General features: G+C 34.8%; 1 protein-coding gene and 2 long non-coding RNA genes across 5 annotated transcripts; 2 read left to right on the top strand and 1 right to left on the bottom strand.

The window, feature by feature from the left end:
* LOC131430825 (chromatin assembly factor 1 p55 subunit) lies at positions 1 to 1960 on the top strand. The gene is made up of 3 exons (XM_058596038.1): positions 1 to 77; positions 238 to 385; positions 450 to 1960. The coding sequence occupies exons 2-3, from the start codon at positions 364 to 366 to the stop codon at positions 1715 to 1717; spliced, it is 1290 nt and encodes a 429-aa protein (XP_058452021.1). The 5' UTR covers positions 1 to 77; positions 238 to 363; the 3' UTR covers positions 1718 to 1960.
* A 7885-nt stretch (positions 1961 to 9845) lies between these two features.
* Positions 9846 to 11948, top strand: LOC131432161 (uncharacterized). 3 transcript variants are annotated; one of them, XR_009229802.1, is made up of 6 exons: positions 9846 to 9980; positions 10056 to 10120; positions 10230 to 10410; positions 10463 to 10720; positions 10783 to 11117; positions 11171 to 11948. It is a non-coding gene; the product is annotated as an uncharacterized LOC131432161 (long non-coding RNA). The 3 variants fall into 3 exon arrangements; XR_009229800.1 differs by having other exon boundaries at positions 9849 to 9980; positions 10783 to 11948; XR_009229801.1 differs by lacking the exon at positions 9846 to 9980 and having other exon boundaries at positions 9997 to 10120; positions 10783 to 11948.
* Positions 11949 to 12426: 478 nt separating this feature from the next.
* On the bottom strand, positions 12427 to 14760 carry LOC131432160 (uncharacterized). The gene is made up of 4 exons (XR_009229799.1): positions 14113 to 14760; positions 13672 to 13990; positions 13424 to 13620; positions 12427 to 13366 (listed from the first exon to the last, which is right to left on the bottom strand). It is a non-coding gene; the product is annotated as an uncharacterized LOC131432160 (long non-coding RNA).
* Between the last annotated feature and the right edge of the window lie 623 nt (positions 14761 to 15383).

The following is a 15383-nucleotide window of genomic DNA, read 5'->3' on the forward strand; positions in this document are numbered from 1 at the left end:
CAGCACATTACGCAGCCAAACAGCAGAGAAGATAAAAGCGCCGGATCAAATAACGCAAAGAAGGGTCTTGTTAGAAGGTTTGAAATTGTTCTATTTTCTAATGTAAAATGTTCTCCAATTGTGCATTTTCGATTGTGATATAACAGTGATAGCAAACAGGCACATAGATAGCTTGAAAGTTGTGCGGCAATTTGATTTTTTAGCGTTAATTTCATCTTAATTTTTTCTATTCACAAGCGGCGTGTCTGACTCCACTAACACCTACAAACGAGATAAAGAAGGAAGGTAGCAGAAGTTGTTCTGTTTTCAACAAGCTGTGAAATTTGGCGGGTGATTGATCAAATAGAAAAGCTACACGTTGAAATGGCAGATCGCGGAGACGGAGGTAAGTGTATTGATAATGAGACAATTAAATTAATATATAACTAAATTTCCGACAATTATTTCAGCTGAAGCCTTTGATGATGCGGTTGAAGAACGGGTCATTAATGAAGAGTACAAGATATGGAAGAAGAATACACCTTTTCTGTACGACCTTGTAATGACTCATGCGCTGGAATGGCCGTCATTGACTGCTCAATGGTTGCCGGATGTGACTAAACCGGAAGGCAAGGATTACTCCGTCCATAGACTGATTTTAGGTACGCATACCTCTGATGAACAGAATCATCTGCTGATTGCTAGTGTGCAGCTGCCAAACGAAGATGCCCAATTCGATGCCAGTCATTATGACAACGAAAAGGGTGAGTTTGGCGGATTTGGATCAGTCTCCGGGAAAATTGAAATAGAAATCAAGATTAACCACGAAGGAGAAGTAAATAGGGCCAGATACATGCCGCAGAATCCTTGTGTGATTGCTACTAAAACGCCGTCTAGTGATGTCCTCGTGTTTGACTACACTAAACATCCCAGCAAACCTGAACCTAGTGGAGAATGTCATCCAGATTTGCGTCTTAGAGGACACCAGAAAGAAGGCTACGGCTTGTCATGGAATCCAAACCTTAATGGGTATTTGTTGTCTGCCAGCGATGATCATACTATTTGCTTGTGGGATATCAACGCTACTCCAAAAGAACATCGAATAATCGATGCGAAAAACATTTTCACTGGACATACTGCTGTTGTTGAAGATGTCGCATGGCATTTATTGCACGAATCCTTATTTGGTTCTGTGGCGGATGACCAGAAGCTTATGATTTGGGATACTCGTTGTAATAACACTTCGAAACCATCGCACACGGTCGATGCTCACACAGCCGAGGTCAATTGTCTTAGCTTCAATCCTTACTCTGAGTTTATCCTGGCTACGGGTTCAGCAGATAAAACAGTCGCGTTGTGGGACCTTCGCAACCTGAAACTTAAATTGCATTCATTCGAGTCGCACAAGGACGAAATTTTCCAGGTTCAGTGGTCGCCACATAATGATACCATTTTAGCATCATCGGGTACAGACCGCCGTTTACACGTATGGGATTTATCCAAAATTGGTGAGGAACAGAGCGCTGAGGATACAGAAGATGGTCCACCTGAATTGTTGTTCATTCATGGTGGACATACAGCTAAAATTTCGGATTTCTCGTGGAACCCGAATGAGCCGTGGGTCATCTGCTCAGTTTCAGAGGATAACATTATGCAAGTGTGGCAAATGGCTGAAAACATCTATAATGACGAAGAACCAGATGTACCAGCCAGTGAAATTGAAGCTGGCGCACCTTAAAAATTTCAAATATAGATATTAAGGTAACATCGTACACAGTTTTTGTTTATTTTTCAACATTCACATTTAGACTACTACAATCACAACATTATTCCAAACATGAAGTGCACGCTAAATAATCAAGAAAGTATACTTAATCTGCTAAATCCCAGATCTTCTTTTAAAATCGCCACCTGTAAAGCTATGCTGATGCACAAATTCCAGAAATAAAGTTTATTTCCTTATAATGACGTGATTATTAGATTACTGTTATGTTTGTGTAAAAATATCCGAAATCAATATATCAAAATCAATCAATGGTTACCGCTACAAGATGACCCTAAAAACCAGTGTTGAAATTTGTTATAAATTCTAATTCTGTTGGATTTGGTGCAGACAAAGTAGAATAGTTTCTTACTAACAACTTTTCTATTCAAAGGGTAACGACTAAACTAGAGTGCCTATGACCAGAGTGACGACAGCTTTTCGTTTGGAATGACAGCTTCCTAGAGTGACTATAATCAGAGTGGCGACAGCTGTTCGTTTGGAATGACAGCTCCCAGTTCCAAACGAGCAAATGACCTGTCAATTCAATGTAAAGCTAATGGAATGTTTTGAATTGTTGCCAACATTACGGATGAGATGTCGTCACTCTGGTTATAGGCACTCTACAGCTTCCAGTTACAAACGACCTGTCAATTACAATGTAAAGCTAAAGACACTGCCAATATTTTGAATTAAATGAATTGTTGCCAACATTACGGATGAGAAGTCGTAACTCTGGTATAGGCACTCTAGACTAGAGTACCTATAACCAGAGTGGCGACTTCTCAACCGTAATGTTGGCAACAATTCAAAACATTCCATTAGCTTTACATTGAATTGACAGATCATTCCAAACGAACAACTGTCGTCACTCTGATTATAGTCACTCTACTCTAGACTAAACATATGTAGGGACAAGACATGAAACGATTCAAAAGTAATGGATTAATCGAAACTGGAAGAAGAAATAAAAGAAAATCAACCTTTGAAACTAATACGACTACCGTAAGGTAACCAAATGCGATCCTTTCTCATTAACATTTCATGATAAAACGATGCAAGTTTCATGTTGGAATTTTTGACAGTCTGTTTCCAGAATCGACATGGGGACGGGTATAGCATGATGGGTTACTCGATGTCTTTCATGCTGCCCATTTGGGTTCGATTCCCAACCCCGTACATAGGGTCAGAAAGTTTTTCTGGCCCGACGAGCCGAATGACCTTAAAGTTAAAACTTCTCTAATCGAAATCAAAAAGAACCGACTGTGGAGGATGTAAATATAAAATATATAAATATAAATCTTAGGTCATTTAGGTGTTAAGACGATTAACAGAAGCATTCGAACATTTATTTATTCATTTATTCATTCCTTTTTTTTATAAAGCTGACCTAAGATTTATATTTATATATTTTATATTTACATCCTCCACACCGACATGCTCGTAATAAGTGTTTACGGCTACGAGTTCAAATAGTCATAAAATCTGTTTTGAAAATTTCGTACTTATTTCTTCCGGTGGCACGACTGTCATCTGCATACAATTAGGTTTTGCACGAGCATGCCATAACCTCACAAAATGAACTTTTTTTGACAGTCGACGTGTACTTGTTTACAGTTTATAAGTTCATCGTTGGAATGTAAAAATTGCAAGTCGCTTCACACTCAACTGATTCATACATATATCACTCCTTGAAGCTGGAAACACATACAGGGCAATCTTTTTATTTATTTTCTCTGTAGATTCCGTTTTTAACAGGCACTTTTTCGTCATTTTTCAATTTTTAACATGCAGTCGCAAAACAAAACAAGTACACTGCAACTGTCAAAGATGAACTTGATTCATCGGCAGTTCATTTGTGTCGTCATCGTGCAAAACCTAATAGGCTTGAAGCTGAAATTTTTGTTTATTTTTCGAGTGTTTATATCCTTTTTTGTGCGGATTGAACTGTTTCGAAAGTAGGTGGGTTTTAAACCCTCCCATGGAAGATTTTTCAACAGTAAGTTCCATGAGCAATAGAGTAGTTTTTATATAAAAGTGCAAATAACTTGACTTTTCTTTCAAATTTTTGCACCTTCCTCACCATTTGAATCCCCTCCCTCCCTTGAATCCCCACCCCCCTTTTGACTGTTATGTCCTTGATGATTTCGGATTAGAGATCAGTGCTGTCAACTGTTTTTTCCAAAAATCTGTATTTGGCGAAAAAATCTATCTGTACAATATCTTTCTGGAAAAATCAAACATCGATTTAGTGCGGAAACTGATTTTGCGACCAAAAAAAAGGTGGCTCGACCTGGTTTAACCCTATGGAATCCAACACAAAAACTGAAAATCGGTATTTATCTGTATGAAAATTGAAATATCGGTATTTTGAGAGAGCATATCTGTATTCCTGTATCGAGTCCAAAAATCGGTATAAATACCGAGAAATCGGTATAGTTGGCAGCGCTGTTAGAGATGTACGTCTATCGCTTAAGAGTTCACATGCAAAAGTGCCCGCTTTTGCTCAATCGTATATTGCTTCTCTTACGTGCAGTGATGCCACTTTTCGTTGAAGTCAAATCCGTAGATTTAGTTTCAAGTGTTCTTATACTAGTGCATTTACATAAACTTAATAGCTTCAAGCTCTAATCCACAAAGGCAGGCTTCCAATAATGACAGATCGATGGCTAATAGATGCATGATTACAATTTTAATTGAACAAGCAAAAAAAATATGCAGACGATATAACAATATTTAATTATTTTCCTATTATATCAAGAGATATAATTCTAGATCAGGAGATTACTGGTAAAATAATGCTAAATCCATAGATTTTGTATGATTCATCCGTAGATCCGTAGAAAAGATAGAAATCCGTAGATGTACGGATAAATCCATAATTTTCAGTGTATATTTTTTTTGAGTGTCCTATTGATTCCCTACAATTTCTTCCTGGACGCCATTTTTGTACGATGAACGGTTTCCGAATTACGAGTCCCGTAACCTGTTTTAGCTGTAACTTCTTCATTTTTCAAAAGGCACGGATGGGATAGCCATCAATCTGTAGGTTTTAATAACAGCTTTAAAATAAAAATTATGAAAAAAAATTAAAACCATGCTTTTTTCATTTAACTTGTTCGGATTATTTTGTAATTGTTGAGAAAAAAAAATCAGTGTATATTTATTTAGAGTGCCCAATCGATTCCCTGCACTGAGCCAAATTTTCTTCTTCACATTATATGATATTCTAATGATTTTTCACTATAAGCATTTTCAATGATAGCTACAAGGTGTATTCAACATCATGTCAAATACATATGATAAACTTTTGATACATGAAACTTTTCTTAACGTTATTTCTACAAGGTTGTCATATAATGAATGAAATTTCCAGCCTGAGTCAAATTTATTGGCGTGCCTTGTAACTATTACTAGATATCCACCCAACATAAATTGGAAGAATTCATGAAACGCATATTATATTCACTTCAAATTTATAGAGATAGGTCCATCTATATCATAGGAGTATTTTTTTAAATTCATATATAACTTTTGATGTAGGTTTTACCAGTTCAAGATTCAAGTTAAAAGTACTGGGATAATGGTGTTTATGGGAATCGAAAACTACAATAAAAATAATTATCAAAAACTTCTTGTTATATTTTTCGTATATAAAGCGTTTCATAATATAATTTTATTTTAATATTTAAACTACACTTACTTCTTTGGAACTGACTGATTTCATCTGATATTGACTGTTACCAGACGAATCAGATGCACTACGTATAGCAGATAATCGCAAACTTCTACTTTTTGAGGATTTAGGCTATACTAGCGGTCAGTTCCGTAAGGGAGCACCTCCTCATATTTGTGGAGGAGAAGTGGGATCCCGAAACTGAAAATCAAAAAATTAAATCCTCTTACTAGATAGACAGAGTAATGAAACGTACCGGATATTTATTTCATGGTCCGTTAGAGCATATCCTTGAACGAAGTTGAATGAGCTATTTCAAATAACATTGACAACTTCCTAAAAAACTGTTTGTTGAAGTTATATGATATGATGAATATCGAGGACACAACTCTTTCTTCAGCTTCATGCAGTACTATTCACGCATATGTTTTCGTAAAAACAAACTCCCTTATATGTCTAAGTTGAAATATTATCGCAATAAAACTTGCTATTTTCTTCAACTTAAGAAAGCAGCGTACCTTTCTCTTCCTTTTTGCAGATTTTATATACGCTTTCAATAAAGGTTATAAGTTTTCATATGACTTTTATTAAATATAATAAGCCTGCAATCTATAGAAAAATGTAATGAATATTAAAATTATATTGGCTTAAGTTTTATCGACTTTTCGCATAATTTGTATATGGTATTCTTAATATATATCATAAAGATTATTAAGATATAAAATTTATTGAACATCAGTTAGATTTTATATAGAGTTCCATTAATTCATAAGTTGTCATATATCTTTAATGGAAAATCATTTACATACGATTTATATGACACATCCAATGAATATAAATTATGTAACGTGTGAGGTTTCATCGGATTTTCATATAAGTTATTTGTGATATTCTTATAATTTTCATTATGGTAAAGTCTATTTACATTTAACGTACACTTTAAATAACGATTATAGGTTTCCATATAACCACAGACTAACAGACATGACAGTATGAGTAAATTCTAATAAAAATTATTTTTCGTGATGCACTAGTTCCACCTATATTGTACTGCGCGAACTATTTACTATCTGTACACCCCTTGTGTTATGTAAAAGTTTTTTTACTAGTTGGTTTCCCCTCGTTTGTCAACACCGATCAGCTGCTTGCAGGGATGCCTGATTTCATCAAAATATTTGAAAATGAATCGTCACAATGATTTATTGGATTACGTTGATAATATATTTAACTTTTTCTTGATGTTGGAGGGTAACCATTTATTCGACTCAAATTTGTTCATCTAGACTATTTTTTATTGTGTTGGTAGTTTTCACCCGAAATTAAGTGGCGGCAGACCAGAAGCAAGTAAATATTGTAACAAAACGGGTTCGATTTTTTATTGAGTTGGAGGATGAGAAGTAGGCGCAATTATGTATATAGTTTAGGCAATATCAAAGATAAACTCAAGATAGAGTAGTCTGCGATTTCTTAGGTATCATTTGAATAGGACCCCTCGATGAGCTCGGTTCACTGTCAATTTGAGTATTTTGAAGCAAAACAACAAGTGTCTGATCACTAGATGCGTCGTAACTATGACAATGATTGTTTATGTTTGGAAAAATATCAAGTTACAGTATGAACGATATTGAGAAATTTCGCTTTATATCAGTGATTCTTAGAATAAGAAAGTGAAAACTACTTAGAACCATTGTCTAGAATTTATTTAGTTTGTTATAGCCTCATCCCATGAAGCATCAGTTGTGGCAAGAAATCATTATATGCTGAATGTAAACATATGTGTGCTTCCTTTCTAACTTGTATTGTTTCCATGGCATTTTGTCGGAACTAGTCGACGCTTGTTAACGGAGGGTCAATAAAATTACATTATTACTGAACCAACTGGTTCACGATTACTGACCCAACATTTTTCAATGAAACGTATGGAACATTGTAATCTTCAGTTTATCTTTGGCAATATGTATTAAATCTGTATCCTGCATGAAATTCGCATGGACGTATACAAATCAATACATTACAGGTAATTCTGTATGAATGGCAACTCTGTTGGTAAATGAAAAAAATAAAGACAGTCTAGATGACAGACATGATGTTTTTGATAGGGTAACGTGGCGCCATCATGACACATGTGAGTACTGTCCCAAATAATGGAATATTCGAAATGACCGTTAAAATGATTGAAGAATCAAATTTGAGTGTCCTGTCTGTTAGTCTGTGATATAACTTCTATAAATTATATTGTGCATATGATTCATATGACAATTCTAATGAATATAAATAAGATTTTCATTTCAGTGTTGGTATTAGATTCCTGTAGTGGAATTTGACCTTCTGTTTCAACAGACTTCGCAGCCGATTCAGAGTGTACAGAACCATTGCATGGCTAGTGCTACGATTCTACTGACACTACGAATCCTTCCAGGTCGGGGCTCGAACATACGACAACTGGTTTGTAAGACCAGCGCCCTATGCATTGAACCGCCAACCCGGGAAATCCATAAGAAACACTTATGATATTTCGCTATGTTACCATATGGAAATCATACTTATGAAGTTCGTGAGGTAGACTTATGATTAATGTATAAATGTAGGTATGAGTGTAATAAGTCATGACGATTGCTTTTCATAACTCGAAATTACAATTGATAGAGTTGATCGTATTTGGAGATGATGGCTTAAAAACATCCCGTTCTTTCAGAAATTGTTTTTAATTGGATTGCGGATTGGAGGAAAAGAAATGTAAGTCTCTATTCATTATTTTACTTCATGATAGTAACACTTTGTTTATGCATGACACAACAATTGGAAAATATTGCGATTGTGGAGAAAAAAATACATCCAGAAATCGAAAGCTCTTGTCCGGACTTGTTTTCACATGACTTAAATATATCCTTTGGAAAGATTTCTAAAAAATCCCAATATGTGGAAATTCATCATTTTCTATCCACGAAATAGGAAATTATAATCTATTCAGACAAAATGAATTTTTTTTGTAGTAGGTAGGTGCTTTTTCATTGATAAATAATGAAAAGAATAACTTCTGAATTATGAAAATGTTAAGTGTTTTTTTAGTTATATATATATATATATATATATATATATATATATATATATATATATATATATATATATATATATATATATATATATATATATATATATATATATATATATATATATATCGATTGTTCTTATTAGGAATGAGATTTTCACAAGGTAGACTGTTATAAAAATCATAAATTGTGTTTTAAGGCATGCATATGTCATTGATATGAATTTCATTAGACATGAAGTTCATGTGTGCTTACTGAATGCATACCACAGACTAACAGACATGACAGTATGAGTAAATTCTTATAAAAATAATTTTTCGTGATGCACTAGTTCCACCTATATTGTACTACGCGAACTATTTACTATCTGTACACCCCTTGTGTTTTGCAAAATTTTTTTTACTAGTTGGTTTCCCCTCGTTTGTCAACACCGATCAGCTGCTTGCAGGGATGCCTGATTTCATCAAAATATTTGAAAATGAATCGTCACAATAAATTATTGGATTACGTTGATAATATATTTAACTTTTTCGCGATGTTGGAAGGTAATCTTTTTTTTTTGACTCAACGTCGTTCATCTAGACAATTTTTTATTGTGTTGGTAGTTTTCACTCGAAATTAAGTGGCGGCAGACCAGAAGCAAGTAAATGTTGTAACAAAACGGGTTCGATTTTGTATTGCGTTGGAGGATGAGAAGTAAGCACAATTATGTATATAATTTTGGCAGTATATATTTAATCTGTATCCTGCATGAAATTTGCATGGACGTATACAAATCAATACATTACAGGTAATTCTGTATGAATGGCAACTCTGTTGGTAAATGATAAAATAAACATCGTCTAGCTGACAGACAGGATGTTTTTGATAGGGTAATGTGGCGCCATCATGACACATGTGAGTACTGTCCGAAATAAAGGAATATTCGAAATGACCGTTAAAATGATTGAAGAATCTAATTTGAGTGTCCTGTCTGTTAGTCTGTGTGCATACGTCTCCAATGAAATCAAAATTGTGTTGGTTTATAAGTCACAACTTATGAAATTATAAGGTTTTTTTTTCTTCGGTGTATGTTGCTTGCGATTTATGTACGATTCAGACGATCCGCCCTCTTCCGTCACCGTCACCGTCAGCTTCCGTTAAAATTAGTTTAATACTTTCTTTAGCGGAACGTTTACATGTTCCGTCCGTCAACACGTTCCGTGACGGTGACGTTCCGTTTGAATGGCTCCATAAGAATGCATCTATTTAATGTTGACGTTGACGGTGACGGAGGTTGACTGTGACGGAAGGAGACGGATCGTCTGAATCGTACATAATTCGTGAAATGTGAGAGCAGGATATCTTGATAACATAATGTTTTTAGTTGCAAATCTCTGTTGTTGTTGATCCCTGTTATGAATTTGAAAAGCCTCTCGGCCAATGTTGCCAAGCCAAACCAAAAAAAATTGCTTGTAATTGCATTTGAAGAATCCAACGCAAAATGACCACCCGCGTCGCTGCTGTAGTGATGGTGAGTGTTTTGAAAACAAATGTCAATGCAGTGCATTTTTTCCAGGATTTAAAAAATTTTCGCAATTTTTTCCAGACTGATGAAAATTTCAAAAGTTAGGAAGATTGAAACGTGGAAAAAAATCGATCCACTTCAAAATGGTAAGTGATACGTAATTCTTCGTGCATTGAAAATGCATTTATTTCGATGTTGAAATATCAACTGTAAAGATCTATCATGCTCATTTTTTTTTAATTCTTTCGATCCTAGGATATTGAACCGAGGCGGTTTTGTATCGTGCCGAGATGTCATTCTACTGGAAATAAGTTGTTTCGAGTTCCCAAGCCCTGTAGTAAAGTATTTAAACGATGGCAAAAAAATCTGACAATAACAGGTTATGGTGATGAATTTATTTGTGAAAAACATTTCAAGTCCGATGATTTTGTCGAAAGTAAGTAGAATGAACGTACACCGAGCAATAAATTAAAAATGTTCTATTACAGATACGAGGAGAAAATTGAAACTATCCGCAATGCCTACATTAAAGCTGCCTTCCGCTTCTAAAAAGATAACGGTACAGCCAGGATGTTGCATAACAGATTGTACTTCCAAGCGTGTCGGGTGTATGGAAAAATTTCCTCAGAAAAAGACATCGTCGTTCCGGAAATGGTTAACACTTCTAGGAATCACATCGGAAGAAGTATTGAAAAATTCTATATATATTTGTCGGAAGCATTTTTCATTGACTGATTACGTAACTGGTAATAGATGAATACTGCATTTGGATTTGTCTTTCATTGAATAATATATTGTCGATTTCTAGTACGATATCGTTATTTGAAGATAAACGCTATTTCCACTAAAAATTTGTGAGAGATATTAAGACACCATCTTTGTACCGAAGGGAAGTTCGATATATGCCTACAACAATACAAATAGATCATAATTATTGTAAGGAAGATTTAAAACCTAGAAGCAATCGTTTCTGTTCTGTACCAGGATGTACAGTGAAAAGCTCAAAAGGAATCTTTCTACACAAATTTCCGGAAAACGAAAAATTTTCAAAAGCCTGGACAGTTGCTATCAAAGCAATGCATCATCCTACCAAAAATTCTTATGTTTGCAACCAGCACTTTCACACGAGTGATTATATTCCAGGTATTACATTTCGAAATAAAAACATTGAATTAACTAATTCAGTCATCCTATAGGACGTAAGATACTAAAGAATTCAGCTGTACCCAGTTGCAAATTACCTTTAACCTCATTAGAAAAAAACAAAGGGGAATTATTGTGTTTTTGAAGAGAAATCAGTTAGCGCAAAAGAGGCTGAAGCGTTGAAAATTTTATCAGCGCTTCCATTTAGTATCCATAGATTAAACAGTCTGCGTGTTGAAGGAAACAAAAACGAGGGCAATATATCGGCCGATGTCAATAAAGCCATTCAAGAACTGCAACGTAAGAGAGAAACCATTCTTAGTGACTTGTTACTAACAGACAAAGATATAAATATTTGGACGGGGATACCATCGTTGTGTTTATTGGAAGTCGTATGTACAACGGTCAGTAATGTTGAAGAAAATGTTTACAACGGAAAATTCAAAATGCATGCCACTGATCGGGTTATTCTTACACTGTCTAAGTTGAAGCAAAATATATCCTTTGCGGCTTTAGCAACTCTTTTCCGTATTTCTCAATCAACAGCATCAGATTACTTTTCACACACAATCCAGATACTATCAGAAGTTTTCAATTCTATTATCTATTGGCCGACAATGGAAGAGATTCGTCGGAACATGCCACATTGCTTCAAAGAAAAGTTTCGCAACGTTCGGTGTATACTGGATTGCACTGAGGTGGGTATTGGATGCCCTAACTGTCTTAACTGTAGAATCGCCTGTTATTCGAATTATAAACATAAGCGTACCGCAAAAATTCTCATAGGAATTACACCAGCTGGAATGATAAGTTTCTGTTGTCGTGCATATTCAGGGAAAGCTTCTGATAAATTTATTTTAAACAACGAAGAATTCAGGAATAAGTTGACGAAATATGAAGACGAAATTATGGTTGACAAAGGATTTGCCATTGAATCTGAATGTTTGCAGAATGGAATTCGATTACACATACCCCCAATAATGCAAGGAGAGCGATATTCTATAGATAAAGCATTGCTCAATGAATCGTTAGCAAAGGCGAGAATCCACGTCGAGCGCGCTATATTTCGTATGAAAAAGTTCGGAGTACTACAACGAAATTTAGACGCCAGTACATTGAAACATATTGATGATATCTTGAAGGTTATCTGTGGAATTGTGAATCTATCGGCACCAATCTTACGCGATGATAAATTCTGATGTCACATTACAAATAAATACATACAGAAATACATACTGATCGAATGGGTATTATAAAAATAAATACATCACATATAAAAAAATTATCACTAAAATCAAAGATGTTTCCTGGGATATTTTCTTTCAATTTTTTAGTCTTTAAAAAACATTTAAAGGTAGCATTATTTTCTACACAGTTTTGGCAAAATTTCACAGAAATAAATCTTCTTCAATACACGCAATAGTTCTACAACGAAACATTCATCAAAACTAACCTCTATATTAACAAAGTCATTCTCTTGTTCCGAATAAATTATAAAATCTGTTAATCTACAATTCAAAACATACATGTTAATCTGACATTGTGCGTAATATGCATGTTTCTTGTTTAAGTAATATTTTTTATTTTCATCAATCTTCACATATCGTTGTGTCGCTAAACAGTTTATTAATATCCAATCTAAACTGTGCTCTTGTCCTGAAACTGGACATTTTATTTCTAAAATAACCGCTGATACGCTGTTTAACCCGTCTGGACTACCTCCTATCCATGGATCCTGGTATTTAATAATAAATCCAGTCTTTTTCATAAAAGGATTTCTTTTTTGTACATAGCACAAGAATGCCTTTCCCTCTGTTTGCTTTCCATAGCGCATACATTTCGTTTCAAAGTTTCTTGGTTTTAAAAATTGTTGTATTTTTGTGTCCCAATCGGGTTTCGAGTTCTTAGAGTATGTATACAATCCATAGCATGAACTTGCTGTTATACGCAAAGATCGCTGTGCTTTCCAAGTTTCGTTGTTTTGTGCACAAGTTTCCATCGCAATATTCAAAATCTGTTGTTTCGTCACACACACAAATTTTTCGTAGAAGTTTTGATTTGATTGATGAAAGTAGTATTTTTCACTAGATTTTTTGATTAGGTTTTCGCCAAAAAAGTAGCATTCAGTTCCTGCTCGGTGCAGTATGCACCATTGTTTGTACAAGTATTTGAACTTATGCCGGTACGAAAATCGATTACATTTGTGTGACGTCCAATCATGTGTTTGCTGATTGCAGACTGCGGTGAAACTAAAAGAAAATACTTGATTAACCTTGAAACTAGATACAAGTTGCAGTATGATTTACCTGCTAATATTTTCATCAGGACATCTGACAGCAGCGTTTCTTTCATATTAACATCACTGCAAACGATTAATTTCCTGTGTCTCACACAACATAAGTCTGCAATCGGCTTAGCACCCCATAGACTTATTTTTTCAATTTTTGAGCAGCCCCAAGCTTGTACTGCATCCGTACAAGAAATGTGTTCGAGTCTTTTGAATCTAAAATTATGTCCATGAGATAAAGTAAGAGATAAACAGGATATTTCTTACTGATTAATCCGCAGCAAACAGGCCACAATGTGTTTACATCGCCTCGTACCAGCTTTACATAAGCAATTCAGATCCCATAACGGATGATTGTCACAAATTTTTGAAGAAACTTCGTGTGGTATTCCTCCTGGGTGCCAGCTTTGCAATACGTATCCTTTAACAAGAACATGTGCACTAGATCGTCCGGTATAGCCTATATACACAATGTGGTTGGCACTCAATACGGCTAATCCTTATCTAATCGGCCTAACAGAATCGCCCACATATTCAAGTATGTCTTCAAGGCGAACAAGAATGTTCTCCGTCACCGGTTCCAACTCTTCAAAGAAACAACATAACCTTCTATAAGCAATCGTATTTTATGAAACAAATTTTTTAATTATAAACATCTGATTCACTTGCCGGATCTAGGAATTTTAATGTAATATCGTTTTTTTTTACCTGATTCGTCCATTATTTTCCAATGAAATTTATACATCAACTAAAAAATCACGAAAATTTTCCGGAAACTTAAAAACTGCTCTGGTTTTTTTAAAAACATCACCATCGTGTAGTTCAAATTTCTACCACTATGAACGCAGGAGTTTCTGCTGGATTCTTCAATTACTATCCATATAAAAGTAATTATCTGATCTGAACTTTTCGAACTGTTTCGGTTCGACAACAATGTTGTGCACTTCATATTTACTTCATTTACAGTTTATAGAAAACAATAATCAACTGAAAACACTTAGCTTCTCCCACATCAAAAACAAAAGAAACGATTGTAGACAACACTTTTATTTCAATCTGCAGTAACATAAATTTCAATGTACGTGATGACTAAGTAATGATATTCCACTTCCGGTGAAACTCTCAACGGGTGAGCACGTTGCATCGTGTTAGTCCGGGGAAAATTCGAGTATTTCGCAAGAAAGAAAGGATTTTCAGCCGTACACACACACACACACACAGCGAGATTTTCGCTTGTAGTCAAGTGAAAAGAAAGTCCACTGGACTATAAACGAAAATTAACTGGCAATATAGCCTTAGTTACTGTGCCATCAATTCGGCGTCATCTCAAGTGAGGGGATGCCAACCAGAAAGGAAGAAGAAAGTAATGATATTTCAAATTTGCATAGAAAACTCGTCATTATTGCTCCATAAGGGGCCCTTACACGAGAATTTTTTTTGTCATTTTTAATGATGACTAAGTAATATTTCAAATTTGCATAGAAATCTCGTCATTATTGCACCATACACGTTCATTAAAATGATATTATTTTTAGTAATAACACTTTTAACGATCGTTTAAAGTCCGCTTAAGACCCACTAATTGGCTTGGTAACTTGAGTCCACTTTTTTCAAAAAATTATAGCGTTTAGAGCTTTAAATATCTGTGCTGTATATTCTTGATAATAATCATTTTGGTGAAATATCTGTAAAAATCTGTGAATTTTGATAAAATCTGTGATCTGTGAGCTGTGACACAGAATCTGTGTAGCAAAATATGAAAAAAATCTATGGTTTTACAGAAAAATCTTTGAATACGCTTACTCTGTTTGGTAGCCGTCTGGTACCGATGACTGAAAAAATAATCAAAAATTCATATGGGCTTACTTGGAATAAAAATATCTTTGATTTGATTTGGATATCGACAAAATTTTTTAGTTTATTTGGATAATCTGGAGTTTTCTACGTAAAGCAATCGGAATTCAATTTATCGCTATATA

The sequence above is a fragment of the Malaya genurostris genome, chromosome 2 (assembly GCF_030247185.1).
Source record: "Malaya genurostris strain Urasoe2022 chromosome 2, Malgen_1.1, whole genome shotgun sequence".
NCBI lineage: Eukaryota > Metazoa > Arthropoda > Insecta > Diptera > Culicidae > Malaya > Malaya genurostris.

Excerpts from the sequence above, each read along its gene's own strand:
- LOC131430825 (XM_058596038.1), top strand. The coding sequence starts at position 364 with ATGGCAGATCGCGGAGACGGAG. Across the intron at positions 386-449 it reads GGCAGATCGCGGAGACGGAG|CTGAAGCCTTTGATGATGCG; the intron begins GTAAGTGTATTG and ends CAATTATTTCAG.